Source organism: Neopelma chrysocephalum, unplaced genomic scaffold (genome assembly GCF_003984885.1).
Source record: "Neopelma chrysocephalum unplaced genomic scaffold, ASM398488v2 Primary Assembly neopelma1_85, whole genome shotgun sequence".
Taxonomy (NCBI): domain Eukaryota; kingdom Metazoa; phylum Chordata; class Aves; order Passeriformes; family Pipridae; genus Neopelma; species Neopelma chrysocephalum.
The window spans coordinates 1928812-1950359 of NW_020897747.1; the positions used below are offsets into that span (position 1 = coordinate 1928812).

Consider the following 21548-nt stretch of genomic DNA (forward strand, 5'->3'; position numbering starts at 1 on the left):
ATTTTGTTTTATCTCTCTTCCTAGCTAAGAAGTATAAAAAGGTTACTGGGAAAGAAATCTACTCTGACACTTTAGAAAGCACGCCCATGCTGGAAAAAGAGAAGTTTCCGCAGGATTATTTCCCTGAGGTACGTGGAGCATTCCCAAATGCTGGGTTTGATTGTGATTTGCTTTGATTACTTGAGCAGCTCCTCTCAGTGACGTGATTAAGCACATAATGGAGTCTTGGAATTTTATTTGTTTGCCTGTCGGTTTCTTGACACCTGCAATACATGTTTTAAGTCATGGCATGGATGTTCCAAATTCCAGTGGAACTCTCTGTATAGTAGGAAGTCCTTGTGAAGGGCAGAGACAGTGACGAAAAGACTCATCTGTGCATTTAAACCCCAAGAGATGGCACACGTTGCCATGGCAGGGCTATCTCAGGGGACCCTGCTCCTAGATAGGGTGTGTCCCACAGCTGTGGCTCTATGCACGTGGATTGGGATTGGGAAAAGGGAGCTCCTGTGTGGGCAAGAGTACGTGTAACATGGACACACACTGATGGTGTTCTGTGAGGCTGCCCTCAGACTCCCTCTTGTTCTCAGAAGAACTGGGGAGTGCTGCAGGTTTGAGGTTGAACGTCTTATCAAAACCAGAAACACAAGCAGAGCTGAGGGATTTCTTCTACTGCACCTGCAAGTGCAGACCTTGCCTGTAGTTCTTTTCTTTGGCATTTGCTTTAATTTTCTCATTTTAAACTCCTTAAGAACATCTAGAACATGAGTATTTAATGGTTAATGCTTCCTCAAGCCAAATGACTAAATTTGTTGAATTCCTGTTACATTTGTGGATCAAATAGGCATGTTATTACTTTAATAAAAGGAAGGACTAAATAAGCTTTTTAAATTAATTTAGAATTTGTAAATATACACACTTAGACATATTTACACAGTGCTTGTGGACTTGGCAGAGCATTGCATAAATAGTTACCAGGTTGATGGGGTGAAGATTGACTTTGAATACTGAATTATTTATCTTTATATCTCTGTACTGGAAGGGAAACTACCTTTGACATAATTTTGCTAAGCTTTTATCTCCTGTGAATAAACATTTTGAATACTTCTTTGGAGTTAAGTGTTACATCATTTGATGTAACTTCATTGAAATGGAGTGTTACATCATTTTGAGGGCCCCTGAGGTGGTTCCTCAGATATTCATTCCTCCCCATTCGGGAGGGAGCTGTAGCAGTGTCTGGGACTGGCAGTGTGAGCAGGAGACGAGTAGGGCTGAGAGTGACGTGACTGCAGTGAGAGCACTGCACGGTGTGGTCAGTGCTGCCATCCCACCTCAGAGCACTAGGACAAGTTATGGATTGCTTATTGATACCCAGGGAGAGTTATTTCCTCCCTTGTTTCACTGCTCTTGTTTCATCCTGAGACTGGCAAAGCTGTAACTTCTTCAGCATCGTTTATTACCCCTTTTACATCCACAATTCTTCACAGTCTCTTGGAGCAATAGTGGAGTCTCAGGGTTTTCCCACACATTTTTGTGGAGCAGAGATTGTGTTCATTCCTTGTGGATGCTCAGGAATCAGGTGTTCCCATATTTGCCTGAGCAGCAGCAGCTTCTCCATTCGATACACCCTCCAGTGCTGCTTTTGGGACAAGCCTGTGGGGTCCAGAACCCAATGAGCAGCTAAATCCCTTTGGAGGCTCTGACACCTTCACACTGGTCCCATTGTTCCAGTGCCTTAAATGACTGTTCTGAGCAAAAGCACCATGTTCTGATTGTCAGGGATATTGCTTACGTGGAGGAGGAATAAACAGGAAAGAGAAAATCCACCAATATGCACTATTAAGACGTGAAGAAATCCCTGAAGCACCTTGAACGTGTAGTTCTGTTCTTGCCCTCAGCACAATTCCTGGGAATGGTGTTGTAGCCAGACAAATGGAACAGGACTGGAGACCAAAGAGCCTCTCAAACACACAGACACAGCAACAGCAAAAACCAACAGGGACATAGTTTGGTTCTCATACACATTTCTATTTCTAAAGCTAAAATTAATCTTGTTATCACCCATTTTCTTCCTAGACAAATGTTGATAATAACAATGCTAATTATAAGGCCACTAAATAATGTGTATTTTGGAAATTTAGGTTAACCCAGCAGGAGGCATGAGCAGCTTATCTGCCTGAACATTATATTGACATGTTCTTGTGTGTTTTAGCCAGACCTCACATATCACATTTGCAATTTTTTGTGTGAGAAATGGTTTAAGACTGATTTCTTTTCTTTTTATTACTGCTGCTTAAAGATGATCTAAAAGTAATTACAATGATTGAGGCATAATGCAATTCAAAATAATTACAGCCCACTGCATATAAAACTAACAAAACTTTCTGCCTTGATTTATGGGTCCTCTTGGCGAGGCGTAAGCCTCAAATGATGCCTCTGGGAGCAACACTCCAGATAATGTTAGGCCATTTTAAAAAAAGCAGATTTGTGTAGTCTATCAGGCCTGAGTAATTTTTTTTTCCCGTAGTGAGAAATTGGTTGTTATCATAGATCACAGATACTGCTCAAAGCTCTTATGAAAGATGAATTAATTTCACTAATGCTTTAATGCAAACCTTTCATGGAGGAGGCTGTATGGTGATAACCTTACTGCGGTCTCTCCTTTCTCAATGATGATTTATGTTGTCTTTTAGTAGATGAAACTGCCTGTATTCACAATCCATCTGCTGGCTAAAGGAATCCTATTAACAGAGGATCTGAGAAGAGACTTAATACTCTAAGGTGAAAGATGTGGTATCCCCTTTCTGGGACATGAAGTAGGAATTTTTTTCCTATTTTAAAATGTAGATCCCTCTCTGAGAGCATACAGATGACCTGTGTCATTTCCACCTGGTTTTATGCTGGCTTACAGATAGTGGAGCAGGTAGTGACTATTTGTTAAAGTAAAAATAAAGATTGTTGCTTTGAAATCTGCAATAAGAAGCAAATTTCTCTTTCCTCCTTCCCAAGCTATAGTTCTTCTATACATTCTGTTTTCAAAACTTTCTTCTTTCCAAATACTGTATTTGGAAATATTAAAGCACATCAGTGATCCAAAAATATGAAAGGCCTGTTGTTCAGCTGAGGCTGAGGATGACGTTTTTACATGGGAGATTTTGAAAGGTGCTCCAGCTCTTGGGCTGCATTGGGCCCAAAGCCTACAAACCTCTGCGTTCCTCATGTTAAGTAGACAAGTCATTAATAAGTGAATTATTTATGGAAGTTAAAGGAATTAAATAAGTGTGTTCAATTTATGAGTATCTAAAGGCATTTTGCAGATTGAAGTGGGGGAATATACCAGTTATACAGTAAAAGAAGTGTCATTTTATGGTACAGAGGCACAAGTGATGTTCTTCAGTGGGAGCTGCAACTCCTTTCCGGTCTCCCGTGCTTTCTTCACCTCAGGCCAGGTAAAAGGCACAAACCCTCATGGTTCTGTCCACCACTTGTTGCTTTTTGGCAATGACATGGACTGGAGCATTACATGGAACCACTGACTTCCAATAGTTACAAAAGCAACTGATCTAAGGAAAGAAAGGAAGTAATTTTGGGGTAGGAACTACATTCTGCATTGTTTTTATGGTAAGTAGTCATAATACAGCTCATTTCCTGGCTAGTTAAACACCGAGTGTGTTGCGAGCAGGTGGAACACGGGTCCTGCATGAGGCTGTGAGGAGGAGGAGTTCTCACTGAGGCCATGAAGGCCTGTCAGTGCTGAGCATCACTCGGTGCTGTCAGTGTTTGGCCAATTCCTGCTCCAGGTTTCCCCTGGAGCTGTGGTGTTCCTTTAAGGAGCTGCAATTACACCGCAGTCATCACCACTTTAATATGTCTTTCCTTCATGCCCTGCTTTGTATGGTTGAATAAACCCTTGCTGGGTCACTATTTAATTTGATATGGTCCCTCTCAGTAAAATGATGGAGAAAAGATGAATTAAGGCTCTGTGCTGGTCATTATCAATCATGGTTTGTGTGCATTACTTATTGCTCACAGTGCTTTTTGACATTAGCCCTCTCTAACCTCTCTCTTCATGTTAATGCTGTCTGGAGGTCCTTTCCCCCAATGTAGCAAGGGTTATTTATGTAGGTGGTGGTTCTGGGGGGTTTTAAAAGGTCAGCACGATCTCCTCAGAGACCCTATTCACAAAGGAAAGGCTGGCAGAATGTAACTACCAGTTTTCAAATGGTGATTTTTAAAAAGTATATTTTTTTTTGGTGCGGACTTCTGATAGTGAGGTATCAGAGCCTCCTTTACGCTGGTTATAATACATTGTTGGGAAGTATATCTGGCCTCTCAGATGTACTACTGCCCTTAAACCCGTATTCACAGTGCGTGTGTGAGGAAACGCCAAGCTCTGGTGAGAAATTCTGTGTTTTACCATGTCATGAAATACAAATTGTATTGCAAATACCTTTTCACTGGCTTGTGTCAGCATAGGCTTGTGTTAAACAGCCAGGCAGCAGTGCCAAGGGCTGGGCACACTGTGTGCTGGTACTGCTTGTCTTGGTGAGGTGTCAGGGACAGAACCAGGGTGGGGTCCTGTGGGTGCCCGGAATCAGATTTCACATTCCAATCAGATTCCAGATGCTGCTGGAGAAGTGGATTAGGATTGACAACAGGACTCCGAGTCCCAGAGACTTTGGTTACACAAAACCATAAAGTAGTTGTACGTGCATGAGCCTGTGGCAGCAGGCAGGGCACATCCAAGGGAGAAGGGATCTGGCTGATGTCAGTGAGGCTCCCCCTGCCCTCCTGAAGGGCTGGGAAAACATGTCACATCCATTTTCAGGAAGTGTCCCAGGTGACATCTCTTCAGGCATGGAAAGCTGACAGAGCAAATCTTCCTGGATGACCAGTTGCATGGGGAAGGGGCATGCTGTGGATATTGTAGGCATTGACTCTAGCAAGGACTTCAAATGCAGTCTGTCACAGTGTCCTGGAAGCCCAGTTGGTGATGCCTGTTCTGGGAAAGTTGGCCAGCCCACAGGGTCATGGGGTGGTGACAAAGTGCAGCTGGCAGCTTGTTGCCAGTGGTGTTCCTTAGGGGTCGATGCTGGGATTGATAGTATCCAACTCCTCTGTTACCAGCTTGGACAGCAGGATGGAGCACACACTCAGCTTGGCTGTGCTCAGTTTGGGGAGCTGTCAGTGTGCTGGAGGGCAGGGATGCTGTGACAGAGACTCCAGCAGGCTGAAGGGAACCTCATGGAGTTCAGGAAAGACTTATGCCAAGCCGTGCCCCTGGGGCAGGATGACCTCACAAAGTGCTGCAGGCTGGAGGTGACTGTCCAGGAAACAGAGAAGGGCACGGATCTGATTGGACAACAAGTTGAAGATGTGCTTGGATGGAAGAGAAGGCCACCGGCATTCCAGCGTGTGTTAGGTCCCAGGAAGGAACTCCTCCATCAATTTGGCACTCCAAGGCCACATCGCATTTTCAGTGTCTTGTTTGGGAACCCCATACCAGGCAAACATGGGCAGAGGGGACCTCTGCTAGGGTGGGCTCTGTTGGGATTGGCACTTTATTTGCAATAAGGAATCGCAGTCATTTGCCACAAAATCATTGGCACCGTTGTTTAGGCCTGTGTGGTGCACTATTTATTCTCAGAGCACATTAGCCTAGCCCAACATGCATTGTTTACAGGGAATAAATAGGACTCAGAATCATGTCTTCTTGTGGGAGGCTGTAATTTGTGGCAGTGGCTCAGGAGTGGTGCTGAAAAACCCCTTTTGCTGTATCATAAGTGCCATGTGTGGGCATGAGCTGATTTGTGGCTTTGTCACTGACAGTGCAGATTTGATGGATGTAATGTTTTACCATTATTTAAATTCCCCTTAACTTTTATAGAAATATAGGGTGGGTTGGCTCAGCAGGAGAAATAGCTTTCTAGCAGATCTCATTCATTTTAATTTGATGTAAATCTCTGATGACATTTTACAGTTCAGGTAAAATTGCGAAGAGGACATTTGTGCATAGGCAGTAAGAATTTGCTGGTTTAGGCTAAGCATAAGTACAGTTGTAAAGCTTTCCTATTTGGTTATCTTTCATCTATAAACAAGTGCCAGGGCTTATATTAATTTTATACATAAGTTTATAAATACTGCAGAACCAAAAATATAAATAATTCCAGGATTAATAAAAGACACAATATCTGTTTTCAAGGTACTTCAGTTTGTGTTCAGTGCTTCTTGGTTATAGTGTATGGATGAGCTCTGTTTTATTTTGTTCTCTGTGTCAGTACGTTTCACAGTAATCCCCTGCCTGAAGTGACTGGCTCTTCTCTGCATATTTTTCAGTGCAAGTGGTCCAGAAAAGGTTTCATTCGAACAAGATGGTGTATTACTGACTGGTAAGTTGCATCTTTGTTTCTGATTACATGTGTATTATGCATGGGTTTGTTAACAACTGTTTCAAAGGAGGTACTTCCACGTGTAGATTGGTCTGTTCATAGAGCAGGTTGGTTCCAAAGAGTTGCTTTATGATCAGTTGAACACACAGTGTTCAGTAATGCTGAAACAGGCTCCCCAGGGCAGTGGACATGGCACCAAACCTGACAGAGCTCAAGGAGCATTTGGATGATACTCTGGGGCACATGGTGTGACTCTTGGGGATAGTCCTGTGCAGGGCCAGGAGTTGGACTTGACCATCCTTGTGGGTCTCTTCCTTCCAACTCCACAGATTCTGTGGTTCCGTAAGTTGTGAAGATGCAGAACCAGATGTGCTATCCCTGCTCACACAGAGCATTAGGGTGGGACCGCTCGGGTCAGAGGAAGCTCTTGATGAGGGGAAGTCAGACAGGCTGGTGCCTGTGAGCAGAGCCAGGAGTCAGTCCCAGTGTGGCCCCCAGTGTCCCCCCCTGTGCTCTCACCACACCTGGTGCTGCCCAAGATTGGCAGTGTCTCACCTGGGCCAGAGGGCATGCAGCCCTCACCTCTGGGATCTCTGAGGAAAGAGTTTGTTCTCTAGGCACTCTTTAAGTCCAGTTTCCACTGAAGTCAGCGGAGGGACCTGACCCTTAAGGCATGCAGCTTTTTTAAACCAATTCCTCCTGTATTGTTTTTACAGGAGCAGAATTTTTTATTTGTTGTGTTCAGGTCAGGATTCCAATTTTAAGCCCAAGGTATGCTCTCTTCTGTGTGAGGTTGCTTATTTTAATCCTAGAGTGGAGTGAAGCAGCTGAAAGCCCAGTGCTCTCTGGTAGGGCTGGATGGAGGCGCACGGAGAGCAGACAGCACCTCTTACCTGTGCACTCAGGTGCTGAGCACCCGCCCCACCGAGCCAGACTTGGTTATGTGGGATGTCACCTGGCTGCCATCAGAGCAGAGCAAGTTCCTCATCAGATGTGCTGTGCAAATCTACAGAAGGAACAAACGTTTTGTTGTAGGGATCAGGCAACATCCCGGAGAGGTGGGGCTGAGGGGAGCAAAGAACCAGCAGAAGCAGAACAGCACTGTGGTGTTAGGGGCTGAGTGCTGCCTTTGGAGGAGCAGTGCTCCCGAGTGCTAACAAGGGGTATATCTCAGAGGCTGTTTGCCATCTGTGTTTGAAATTGCTGTCTTTAATACCAGTAAGAGTAGTAACAGTAATAATGTATATTGAAGGGGCAGCTGATTTTCTGTACCTGAGGGAACCTGAAGTGTTCCTTACCTTAAACCAAGGAGAGCTCAGTAAACTCACAGGTATTTGTTGTTACAGTCACATACATTTATGTGAACCTTCAATGCTTTTCCTTACTCTTGTGGTTGTTTCATGTCTTAAAATTGTAAGTTTGTGTTAATGTTCACACAGGCTGAATTTTGAGTGTTCTTACTTGTTGGCATAAGCATGTTTATTAGATTGAGCAGTTTGTGCAAACTGAGAAAGCAGCAGGTTTTCTCCTTTCATAGACTTTTGACCCTGAAATTGGGCAGGCAGCTGTGTGATAACCTAGGTTCATGTTAATTCTTCAGATCCATATGCATGGCATGTGATTCCAGCAGTAGAGTTGTGCAGAAGTGGGTATTTAGCACCAGTCATTAATGTTGCCTTTGCTCTTGTATGATGACTTGTCCAGGTTCTGTCTCTCCTGTCCTCTGGGATTTCCTCTTTGCTGAAAAATAATGTGAATTTATCTTTAGGCCTTTCCAAGAAAAAAATGTCCTTCAGAGACAGATTTAAAGGCAGTATTTTCTTGTGGGGGATACTAAAAAAGGGCAGTCCTTGGAAGGAGCAGTCTGTAAGGGCTGTTTGAATCAGATCATACATGGTGCTTGTGCCTGCCTAGGGTGTGGGGCAATGAGGGTTTTCCTGGTATGTGATGAGCTGAGCCATGGTGGTAGTTCTGTGTCTGGAATAATCTTATAATCTGTGATTATGATCCACAGGATCTAATGAGAAGTTTCTAATGAGAAGCTGAAGGGGCAAGTCATTGTGAACAATTTCTGGAGAATGAAAGTCAAATACTATGGAAAATACAGGGGGTTAGAAAATACACCTAATGAGGTCTGAGTGTATAATGTGACTGTTCAGGGTGTGATGAGTGTTTGCTCCCAGTCTCTGTGCATATGAACAAAGTTTTGGCCATTTTCATAATCATGACTTCTGATCAGTACACTTCTACATTCTAATAGGTCAATAGAAATATAGCCCAAACACTTGTTGTTAGTACTTCTGTGTAAGTCCTTGAGGGGAACTGTTCATTTTCCCTGCCCAGGAAAATGTCATTATAGAATGTACCTCATGCCAAAAACACTGGGCTCCCAAAGATCCAGAAAAGTGACCTTAACAGACTTCAGGGAACTGTCCTTTCTCCTCCTCAGTGATTCAGTGAGCTGCCCCAGTTGAGTTTCTCTGTGAATCCAGATTTTCACCTCCATTATTCTTCATTAACTTATCTTTAGTGTGGATAAAGAACTAAAGAATCTTGAGGCAAGTTTTCACATTAATTAAAAATGGAAGGGAACTACGTAAATATATGCACTTTCATTTTGCCTTTTTTTTTTTTACGATCTTGACTATAAGGGGAGGTATTTGTTTCTATTCCTGTAATTCTCAATGTTTTCGTAGGTGCAAGATAGTGCCCTGAATGCATTGCAGTCTTAAATGCAGTTTGCATACATAGTTCATATTTGGTAGAGAGAATGGAGTAGAGAATACACTTATAAAATTTAGGTAGGGCACCAGCCTTGGGAATGTTTGCAAGTATATCAGAGGTCAGAATCAGCAACCACAATTGTTTTGATATTTTTGAGGAAGTAGTATTGGAAGATGAATGTCAGGGAAGTGCAAAAGCATTGCACTTTGAGAGGAGAATTCAAAAGCAGCAATACACATTGGGGAATAACTGACTCATTACCCCTGCTGTAGAAAAGGATCAAGGGCGAAAGAATTTAATATGGCTCATTATTATCTTACTGAGATGTGTTAATAGATAGATCCTGTGAAGGACACAAAGGGGAAAGATGTGGTAATTATTTACCTGAGTGCTGCCCAGGCCTGTGATAGAGTGCTCTGTCTGGCTTTTGAGTGCTGTGCTTTAGGTGTGCTTGGAAAAAGGATAGGAGAGTCAGGAATGGTGGGAGTATTTGAGTAGAGAGTGAGAACACTTGGCTGGACGCACCAGGGAGACTGGGTGCTGTCTGTCAGCTCTGCAGACGGAGTGGAAATCAGTTTAATTTGCAGGAAAATAGGTAATATGATCAAAGTTTAAGTTTAAGGACAGGGAAATTGTAGGTGGAAGGTCTGTCATCAGTTTTAAGAACAAGCCAGCTTTAGGCACATTTAGGAGATGGATTATAGATACCTTCACACACGAGGCGAACTGGTGACATGGGAACTTCCTTGTCCTTCAGGGATTCTTCCTGTTCATCCTTCAGCCAACAGGGCTGGACATCTCAAGCCATCATGTTGTGTAATTCTGTATTTTGGTAGAAGTGTAGTGGTTCTACTTCCTCTTCAGTGTGAGTTCAGTGGGCAGGATGTGCTGTTCCCTGGAGCCAGATACCTCCCCCAGGATCTCTGGCAGAGCCCTTCATGCTGGGTGACCTGTGTGTCTGACTGTGCTCGCTGTTCTCACTGCCGTCATTGCTGTGTCCAGATCCATTCCCAACTCCATCGTGGTCTGGGAACCTCCCTGAGCACAGCTTGGGGATTCCGCTGATGCCTCTCTGGGCCAAAGCCTGTCCATGTTCTCACTACCAGGCTGCAGGTGGGCTTAGGGGACTTGTCTGGCCTAACGAGTCTGTGAGTCTGGGTCCCACAGGCATGGCCCGAGGGAAGCAGCCTGGGTCCTCTTCCTGACTGGAAGTGGTGTGTTATCTTGGCATTCTCCACACAGGGGCACATAGGGAGTTGCAGTGACATGATTTAGCCTTTAACATCATTAACCTTCTCCTGTCAGTAGTTTTTTTCATTTTCATGTTGTGCATACTGTACTGATGGAGTCTTACCCAGCTGTCATTAGCTTGATGCTAGTCCTTGACAATTTTCTGATGATGATAGCTTAACCTGCTAAGTTTGTGTGAGTAAATATTAAGGTAACATTAGAGCGAATACAGTAAGTGTTGTTATGTTGAATGCTTTGCTGATGCAACAAATGTTTTTTTTCTTTTATCCTGAATCATTTTATTTTTTTTCCTTTTTTGTCATAGTGCCTTTGACTTGGTAAACATTCATCTTTTCCATGATGCTTCCAATTTAATTGCTTGGGAAACAAGCCCATCGGTTTACTCAGGAATACGGCATAAGGCTCTTGGCTATGTACTTGATAGGTATGTATTAGCCTTTCCTGGCCTCTCTCAATCTCTGTGTTCGTAAGCAGCTATGAAAGATGTTTCAAATGGCACACTCAGAAATGTAGAGGTTTTTATTCTGTCACCTAAAAATGGTTACTACTTGCCAGAGTTTTTTCTAGACAGTGCCAATTGGAGATCACTTTATGACACTCGTTCTTTAAAGCCAAATTCCTGATTTGGGAGAACCACTCTGAAGACACCAGAAGTTGCAGAGTAGAAAGCAGGTTTCTTTTTTAAATGTGCTAGTTGATTAGCTTCTTTTTAAACTGTGTAGCATCTAATAAAGCTGCCATTCAAGTGCATTTTCAGTTACAGAATAACAGACTAATTCCAGTTGGACAGTACCTCTGGGAGTCCCTTGTTCATCCCCCTTCTCAGAGCAGGGCTGGCTTCAACAGCAGATCAGGATGTTCAAGGCTTGTCCAGCTGAGCTTTGAGCAGCTCCACACATTTTGGTTTGTAGCTCCTCTGGGCCATCCATTGCTGTGTTTGACTACCCTCACCAAGGAACTTTCTGTCCCTATTATCCAGCCACAGTTTTCCTCAAAGCGGTTTGTGTCCATCATCCCCATCTTTTGGCATGCCCTGCTGAACAAAGTCTTGGTCTGTCTTTTCTGTAACTACCAAATAGATAAAGCCAGCAACAGAGTCCTCTGCAGACATCTTTTCTGTAACCTGAACAAACCTGGCTCTTTCAGCCTCTCCTCGTGGCTCCCTGCACATGGAGCCGGTGGTGCTTTAATCTCCACACCGGCTGGATGCAGCAGGCAGCTCGTCTCAGCAGCCACACAACATTTGTGTGCAGCCACCACTGGTATTAATTAAATTACCACATCGGTTATAATGGTATTACAGAGTGGTTCATCTGATGAGTGCTACAATATAGAGGAGAATCCCCAAAATACCCAGCAACTTATAGCTCCCCTAATTAGAAAGTCAGAAAAAATACAGCTTTTTCTTGAGTAAAAAAAAATGTTTCTGTGTGGGCATTGGTGTGTTGGCAGAATAAGCAGGTATTTCTCTTAGGAGGTGTCGCTTGGTTTCATGTTTGCCTGAGAAGTAGAGCTTTAACTTGTCTCTTGAGAGCAACTGTGGCATTCTCTGTGATCTCTGGTGTAATGGGGTGCTTAAAACAAACTGCTGAGGCTGGAAGGAATAGAATGAGGGCACTTCCTGTGCAATTTTCCTGCCCCAATCCCTGCTGTCCATTGTGCCGTAGGGTGCTGGGTTTGGAGAACTCTGAAACAAGACCCCCAATGAGTGCGAGGCCGCTGCTGCCTTTTCCTGGAGCAAGGGCTGGGCAAGGGAAGCCCAGATGGTGCCACCAGTGCCCTTCTCTGGAGAGAGGGCTGGGCTGGTGTCACCTCTACCATTCCCAGGAGTGAGCCCTGGGGGGGGGGGTCCCAGCCCAGCCGGGGGTCCTGAGCCCCGTCCACAGCCCAGCACAGCCCATCAGTCAGGGCCACATGGGTGACAAGGGCTGGTCCCTTGGTGGCTGAGGGGAGGGAGCACATGCCCAGGACTTGTGAGCGAGTGCTACCCAACACAATCTGCTGTGCCCAACACGATCTGCTGTGCCGCTGCCTTCTGGCAACTGCTCACAGCCACCCTGCGCATGGCAGAGGCGGGAGGGATCCCCATCCACAAGCAGCTGTCAGCTCTCCTGGCTCTCTCTGGCACCAGCCTGGAAGTTTCAGACACTCCTGAGCCATACCAGGTTATGTGTTGGAAAATATCTCGTGATTTTTTCCTGTGTAGCTTTTCACTGAAAAAGGTTTTGAAACATGGAGTCTAAATGCCTTTCCAAACACATTCTCTCCCAAGTTTCCTTCTTCTCCGTGGTTTTCTCTTCTGTGGGGGCCAGCAGGTGGGATAGCAGAGCCTGCCTTTCCCCCAGCAGGGGGCTGAGCAGGAATTGCTCTAAACAGGAATTTACCAGCACCCTTGGGGTGATCCAAGGATGAGCAGGAAAAAGCCAATATGTCTTCTCTTGCATCACTTGCAAACTGCTCAAAGCATCAGAAAACAGTGGAGGCACTTGGAAGGTTTGCAAATACATAGCATGTATATAAATATAAATACATAAAAGATCCCTGATCTAGGGGACAGGGGCACAGGAAGATCGAGATCTACTCTCGGTGCAGTCTGAAATGCACATTCTTCAGTTCTGTTACATAGAGCAGTGTGGGAAAGGCCTATTTTTGTTTCATTTTTCCTTGGATCCATTGGTCTCCTCTGCTTGTCTTATGCTTTGCATGAGGGAAACCTGTGCAACCCCTTTGCATTATTTATTGCACACTTGTTTGCAGCATACAGTGTGCTTCATTAGCTAATTTTGGCTTTGGACCTCCCACGATGCCCTGGCAAGGGTAAGGTAATAGACTGTAGTATTAGTGTCAGCTGTGGGTCAGGGATGTCACGACGGTATATCATTAAAATGTGACACTGCCAAAAACTGCCCCGACTCCCCTGTCCTTAGAAAAGGAGCCCTTGGATTTTGGGTTGCCCAGTGGCACAGTGAGCTCGCTGTAGATGAATTGTCCATTCTGAGGGAGCAGCCAGCCGCAGATCCGGACCTCCACAGAGCAGTGATGGGCTGGCGGGCACAAAGGGGGAGTTTTGTAGCGCAGTGAATAATGGGAAGCCCCTTTCATCGGCAGGGGTAACCTTTTGGCAGCCACCAGCACACTCTATTCTGATCTGCTGATTGGGGAGGACAATACACTGAAGCTCACTTTGAATGAATGCTGCCACCAACAGTGTCCCCATTCAGGGGCTTTGGGAACCATCTTTGGCCATTGTCCACCAGCACTCCCTCAGACAGCAGGAAAAGGGAAAGTGAGAACAGCTATAGGGGGAAAGTACTTCTTTTCTTGGCTTTAATCTCTCTTTAAAGCTTCATAGATCTACATTTCCAGCTGAGCTACTGGAACTATGCAGTGCCAGATAAATACAGAAGAGAGAGGTTTCAAGCTGAGCTTTCAAATCCCCTTATCTGCATGAACTAATAATGCAGATTTAGTGCTGTTAAAAACAGAGACTGATAAGTCTTTTCCTTTAAAGCCTTTAAACTGCTAAAGAGCATTTAACAGCGATGCAGTTCAAACCCAGTGAACAATGCTGAGAAGGAAAACAGTTTAATGAGCTAAACCTTCACTGAATGAAACAGAAACACCTTCTCACAGTTGATTTAGGTCACTGTGAGAGTCAGTGAAAGCGCAGTTGTGTTCACATTGCATCTTCATAAACATGAGTTACGTACAGCCTTTCATCTGGGCAACAGCTACCACAGGAGTTTGGGATGCAAACCAGGAAAGGGTTTGCAAATAAAGCTCAAATGAATCAGCTTAACTGTTGAGATTGCCAGGGAAGTTGGTTTCCTCAAAATTATTTTAACATAGCGTTTTAACACATAGGCACGAAGCTGCATGACATCCCAGCATTTCTGAGCAGGGGAGGGGTTGGGGGGGAAACAAAGGAAAAAGCGTCGAGTGAATGATTTAAAGTTGCACTAAAACTTTTCTCGTGAGGGAATCTATTAATAATCCTAATAGCATGTTTGGGGAGTAGAAAGGTTTTTCTTTTAGTTTGAAGCTAAATCTGCAGTGATTTAGCTTTAATAGCTTAAAAAATGAATTAAATAGCAAGAACATTGTTAAAGGCACTGGTATGTGCTGGGCCAGATTGAATTTGATATTTGCCATTTAGCAAGGGAGAAGAAGATACGGTGTCAGATGGATGCTTTAAAGACCAGGAGAGTTGGAATCACACTGGTGTTAAGCAAATATTTGCTTGTATCTTTACAAATACAGTGTGTATGTAGAAAATTGAGGTGTGTAATGAGTCTGTCAGCACCAATGTAAACCCCAACTGAGCTCCCACAAATCAGTTTGGTTGTTCCAGGTAGACACAGGTACAATAAAAACTGAATTTGCTTTAAAATGAGAATAAGAACATCTGCTTTGTATCTTGTGAGGGAAAAACTTTCTTCTGGGCCCATTTTGGATAATTCCCATGTCCAGTTAGCCCTATTTGCATAATACTTGCTTTTTTGTATTTTCTGAAGTTAGAGGGTGTAAGCTATAAGTGAGAGTAAGAGAGGAAATGTAGTTTACATTTTAGTTTAGTCTTTCATGCATCTGCTGTAATTAATGCATGTGCATATGTTATATTAATTAATCATATCGGCATGTTAGTCATGTCCTGTGGCCACTTGCTGGGGAAAAGTGTGCGAATGCAAGAGCCGGGCTGGGGAATGAGGAGAAGCTGCAGGCCCGGGCCCTTTAACAGTGTGAAGGAGAGTTTGGGAAGGGCAGGACGTGAGGTGTTAGCCTGATCTGAGGCTCTTGGCGTGCCAGCCATCTAAACTTCCTGAAATTATCTCGAGCATTCAGATCCATAAAATGAATGTGGTTTTTTTTAAAGAAAGTGACAGTGCTCTTCTGTTTTCCTATTGAAATGTTCCCTGGCCTAGTTCAACAGAAACATTTTTACATTACAACTGTGAAATCTTGGCATAAAGCTCCCCTTTGTGCCCTTCATTATTTTCTCACAAATATAGTCCATTGTCACATAGCTGAAGTTAATTTGATCAACATTGGGACATTTAACTTTTATGTCTGGTCAAAGGAGCTGTTTCATGCTCATTTTGGGTATTCAAAAGAAATGATTGCCAGAAAAATAATGTTACTATTAACAATTCAGAGCAATTAGTTTCCCAGGGAGAGGCGATGTGATGCACCGGCTCCACACAACTATTCTTTGTCATTTTATGGATGCTCATCAGTCAACTGTCACCTCTTCTCAAAGACCCATCCAATCTAAATGTTTCTCTTTGGGCTTTTCCCAGAACTAGCAGCTGAATGAGCAAAAGAAAAGCCACTTAGTTTCTAGGCAAAGGAAAACTTCACTCTAAAGATCTGGGTCATTTGGGAAGATCCTTGGAGCAGCTCGCTTTCCAAGAGTTTGGGACAGTGTTTTGGTTTGTTTTGGGTTTTTTTATTTTTAGGTTTTTTTTTTACTTTATTTGTTTTTTACAACAGTGATTTTAACATGTGCCTATAGATGTTTAGCGAAATTTCTGTGTATTCGGATAGAAAGCACTCCCAGGGCAAATAAACCTTCCAGTCAAATGTCTTCTAACAAAGGTTTAAACCCCTGGATCACATTCAAATCGACAGCTTTTCATTAAGCACCCGAGGCTCAGCTCATTAATATTCGGTCATCCCCCCCTTAAAAGAAGGTTAAGTGCTCTCAAAATTAGCGTGTTTGAATAATATGCTCTTTAAAGAGTAAATCCAGCAAAATTGTGTTGTTACTTTCAGCCTGTCAAATACAGCCAAAGACACTTTTCCTTGCTTCTTGTTTTTCTGCTGGCTCGAGCTTTTGCTTCTTTGATGCAGTTGTCAAAAATTGAACTCATGTGTCCTTCCTGTTTGCACAGACATATTGTGAATTTTATTTAGATTATATGTTTAGCAGGAAAATAATTTTGTGTTTTATGCATTATAAGGGAAAGTATACAGGAGTATAATTTTAAGGACACAATAAATACACTTCCATATTAAGTGGATATGATGGTTTCTGGTTGTCCTAGTCAGTATTTTTGCCTTTAATATGTTATTTTCAAGATTTCCTTTTTGGTATTAATTAATCAATTAATTGGCATTAATTAATAGTACCTACAATGTATTCTAAATAAAAGGGAATTGTACTCATCTTAACATCAAGTTTTCTTCATTCTTTCTGTTTTAAAAGCCACTTCCACTAAAACTCAGCAAGTTTAAGAAAGAGAAAACGCTAAGTTGTGACGTTCTGTTACTTTTGTCTTGCCCACGCATGTATTTTATTTACAATAATCGTATATACCACACTGATATAAGAACTATTTGAAAAAGAAAAAAAGAATAGTTGCCATGAAAATGGTAACTTATTTTTTTCTTTTCTTTTTGGCATTAATTAATAACTTAACAGCTTGTTAATAAATTTTCAGCATTATTCAGATGGGAAAGATCTGGTTTTTTCTCTCATGGTAAATCTGTGTAAACAATAGTATGTTTGGAAGCAAAGATCTGTCATCTAAAATCCAGAACTCTTGCAGGTGTCGCACAGAAAGGTGTCACTTAAAGAAAAAATAGAGTAGATACACTAAGCTAGTCTTCACTTTGCCTGCCCAGTGTGGATAGAATTGTGGCTCTTTTGGAAGAAATGCTGCAGGTAAAGCTCTGAGGGTTCCTGGAGGGGTTTCCAACAGTTGTTTTCCCACCCAGTCCCTGTGCAGCAGTGTGGGTGTGTGTGATGACAGTCCAGGATTGTGTGAGTGTCGATGTGGGTGATGGCAGTCAGGGATTGCCTGGTCTGGGGCTGATCTTGCAGCACTCAGAACCTCCACCTCATCCTCCCTAAGGGCTCTACTCCTTTTTGCCTGTTTTCCAGTAACAGGATCTCCCGGAGCTGCCCTGTTGGCTGCTGTGTCTTTCTAGTGGAGGTTGGGTGTGCTGTAACACAGTCCCACTCCCAGGAGCACGAGTGCAATTAAACACGCCATGGAAGGAAAGAGAATGCCTCTTAAAAAAAGAAATGGCTGCAAATAACTTGTTGCCTGCTTGATTTTGCTCAGAAAATGGTTTTATATGAGAATGTGCAGAGTGTGCCACATTCTCATTGAGTTATATTTTCTCTTTACTGTAATTTATTCCTTAGAGAGCCTGGAGCTGGATGAAGAGCAGTCATTAGTGTCCAGCTAAAGGTGACACTGACATAGCATCCATTGTGGTTTGTGCCTTTTCAAATCTCCTATCCTATAGCCATATAATCTTCCAGGGTAGCTATGATTCAATTAAGAAGAATCTATATGGGCTGTTGATCCAATTCTTATTCATTTGCAGAGAAATGAAAATAAATTGCTATTGTGATTTTATTTACAATGCTGACTGTGAGCTGATGCTATGAGCTGATAGTTATAAAATGGAGAAATGGTTGAAAGAGCCCCATTCTGCTCCCATTGGAGCCTGTGGGCACCAGGCCAGTAGTCACCTTGGACATTTTGACTGCCACAGAAAGGTTGGAGTACTGTGGGAGGAGGCTGTGGGCTCTGCATCCTGTGTTCGATGTCCTGGAAAGATTCAGATCCTCCCTAACAGGGAAGTACCCAGATGTGAGGCACAGAACTTCCAGCCACTTGTCTGCCTCTACAAGAGCTGGAGAGGTTGTAGCTGGCTGGGCAGATGTTGTTTGTGACTGGACAGGTCAGTGGCTGTGGCTGCCTCACCTGTTATGGAGCTTCTTTATCTTCATTCCGTCGGTGCCAGTTTTAAGGCGCAGCCAAGGTGATTCAGTTTCTCACTTCAGCAAAGAAACAGGTCCTGCTGCTTCTCTATCCACTAGAATTTTCTTTGTTCAAACCTAGTGTTGACAGCTCTAACTTTTTTGATCACTGTGCTCTTTGGAAAGAGGGTTGTTCCCTTCTCTTTAGCACTTCAAATGTTTCTGTCACGTCACCCCTGTTTTTTTCCCTCTCTTAGCTCAGTGCTCCACTGTAGTGCGATTTTCAAAGGGATAATGTAAAATTGGTTGCTCGTGAGCTTTTTTCACCATTGAGCATTGTTTAGTCCTTTGCAAGTGAAGTCTCTCTGGGTTTGAGTCATTTGTATTGCCCTTTCCTAGAAGCAGTTGGGTTTATTTTCAATTCACAGTCCCCCTGAGCCCAGCTGTTCCCCAGGCCAGGCCACTGGGAGCCTGCAGGTCGTCACTTGCAGTGCTCCTTGGGTGACATGGCCAGTGTTGTCACCATCCACTGCCCACACAGCCATCACAGGAGGTGGGGCTGGGGAACATCCTTGTTGCAGGTCTGGCAAGACCCAAATCTGACAAAATTCCTTAACTATCCCACTGCCGTTCCCATACAGGAGGGGTTCAGGACAGACAGTGCCTCTGGTCTGAGGTCTAGATTTGTCACAAAAAATACTTTTCCCAGCCTTAAGAAGTTAATGGATTAATATCCCATTGCTGCATATCCTAGTTATTTCTGGCTCACTATTGCACTTTTGACACTAAGCACAGGATTTTGGCTTTGCTCTCCACATCCAAGCCCTGTGAGAATTGCAATGTCTCGACTTAATGCAGATGAAGATCCAGCAGTTACCTGCTGCCTGCTGAGCACCAAGTGTCACCAAAACTGAAGAGCTCAGAAGCTGTGCAGAAGGATGTTAATCTTCCATGATAAAGTAAAGGAAGATTCAAAAAGCTGTACAGTTTCCCTGGTTTCTTCTTGTAGTTTTTCTTACATCAGCTGAAGAGCACGAAATATCTTTGTGTGATAACGCCGGTGCTGTAGCGCTGTGTTGTCCTGTGGCAGAATTGACAAGTCCTTACATCATTATCCAGGGCTGCTATTTCATTAGGCGAATGTCAGTGTCAGGTAAGATCATGGGTTTGTCAATATAATGAAAATACCAGTCAAGTGAGGAAAAAGTCACAATTTTCCAGCTCTAAAAATTGATTTTTATTGCTCTTCTTGTAATCCTTTCTTTGGATTAAGTATTTATTATTGATGTGGTCTTTCTTTTAATCTTAATAGCTGCTGACATTGTAATTAATTAAAAAATACAACATTTTTGCCCAAATGGCACTATATTGAAATTAAAAGTGAACATCACATATTAGTTAAACAGCCCTGGCAAATGTCTTGAGTGCTAAGATGATTGCCTAAGCTTCTTGACAATTCCCTTCATCTTGCTGTATGGTGCTTGACCTTTTGAGATGTTTTGGTGTTATTAATAGGTTTTAGCCATTATATCAGAAAGAACAAGGCACAAAAATATTATAAACTTTATCTTTTTAATGACAGTGCTACACCACCTTGGGCATGCCAATGAAGGCAGTTCTATTAAGGCTTTTGAGGCACACTTAGACAGTCAGTCACCAGGTAACTTGTACTCAGAATTGATGGGGATTTTTCTGGAATTTGTCCCCAAATGTGTATCTGGAATTGCAAACGGATGCACACTGAGCACTGTCAGGGCTGCAGGAGGGGGGTGATATGCAGGAGAGGATGGGGCTCCGTTTCAAAGCTGTTTCTGAAACCTCTGCCAGAGGTGGACACCCCATGGACCAGCTCTCGAGGTGCAGGTGTGCAAGCTGATCTCCGAGTAAAACTTAGAAAGGAAAAAGCAATGGAGATAGGAACAGCAGAAATCTGAACAGCCACATGGTAGTCCTGTGTCTGGGTTGGTGTAAGCCAAAACCTAGTATTTCCGTCCTCTTGGTCTTCAGTTCCTAGACATGGCTGTGGCAGGAGAGAGGTTTCATTGTTGTCATTCCGTGACATTCCACCAGAAGTCACTGCAGGAGCTGTTACTACCTTTGGCATTACAGGTCTGTGGAAAAGAAGGTGTGTATACAACCTTCTTATCCATAGGTCACCTGCCGCCTCCAGAGCAGCTCTTGGCTCCCGCCAACGGGAGGGCCAAGTCACTTTCTGCCTTTTTTTTTTCTTTTCCCTCTTTCCAAACATTCCCTGTTGGGGTAAGACCCTCACTAGCCAAGAAAGATGAGTTGATCATGTCTTTGGCACTGTGACTCCTGCCATGGATGGGGCCAGGGGCCCAGGCTCTGACATCGAGGGTGTGAGTGGCCCCACGTGTTCCCTGAACACTTTACCCAATGCAAGAGGATTTGTGCAGTCCCTGCAGGGATGGAGCCCAGTGCTGCTTCTGCTGGCTCAGCTCCACACAGAACCTGTGGTTCCAAGCTCTGCTTAGCTCAGCAATAAACAAGGTGAGCAGGTTCACCAGAGAAATGATGGCCACAACCAGAGTGAGCTGTCCTCTCGTCTCTGCGTGCTATTTGTGATCTTCGTATTACTTTCCTCAGGAGAGGACATTTTTATACAGGCAGTCACATGCTAAGGTCCCTTCCAACCTTTCTAAAAGCTTCTATTCTATGTCCTTTGTAAAAGCTTTTGTGCCTGAAACTCCCATGTGTGGTTAATGTGCAGAAAAAAGAGATCGAGGAGAGATGGCATCTTACCCCAGAAGTCGCACAAGGAAGATGTAAGGGCTCATATTAGCTGGTATTTAGCTTAAACACATTTAGTTATTATAAAAATTTGCTCACTGAATAAAATATGGCTTGACCCCTGGATTGTTCCTTCCCAAGAAACGTGACAGTGTCCCTCCTTCTCCCCCATTCAGCCTGCTTGGCAGAGCTGCACGGTTTTTGTTTTGTTTTGTTATGTTATTGTTGTGTTTAAAAAACCCAAAACCCTCAAGGCCCTCTTTTCAGTGGTGTCAAGTTAGGATGAATTGGCCAGGGAGGCATGTTTATAGACTGTGTGAAGAACTTTGTCTTTGTGTGGGAATGCTGGTGACACTGGTATGGCTTGCCTGAATGAACTGCGGTGACGCGGCTAATAAGGTGTCCTGCTGAGCGCCGCCACAGCCTTTCTCAGACCTCCCACCTAATGCCATTCAGCTCCAGCTCAGTGTAGCTAATTTTTCCCATTCCCTCAATTCTTTAGGCCTCCTTACAAACAGAAAAGTCAACTTTCACACCGAGGAGAAGATAAGTGCTTTAGGAAATAATCGTGTAAACAGAATGTTACCTTCTGACCTGATGCTGATACCTTGGTCTGAGACAAAACCCAGCTGGCTATTGCATTAGACATGGCTATTAAAAGAATAATGCTGCTGATCCTCCTTACAAAGTGCCCTGAGAAATGGTTTAGCCAAATCACAGTG

The 21548-nt window shown here is 43.6% G+C and overlaps 1 protein-coding gene across 1 annotated transcript in view; it reads left to right on the forward strand.

The window, feature by feature from the left end:
* INPP5A (inositol polyphosphate-5-phosphatase A) overlaps positions 1-21548 on the forward strand; it is a 146192-nt gene that overhangs the window by 54828 nt on the left and 69816 nt on the right. Inside the window, exons 5-7 of the mRNA XM_027692165.1 lie at positions 25-128; positions 6334-6386; positions 10666-10785. Coding sequence (XP_027547966.1) covers positions 25-128; positions 6334-6386; positions 10666-10785 — 277 coding nt within the window. The remainder of the gene's footprint in view (positions 1-24; positions 129-6333; positions 6387-10665; positions 10786-21548) is intronic.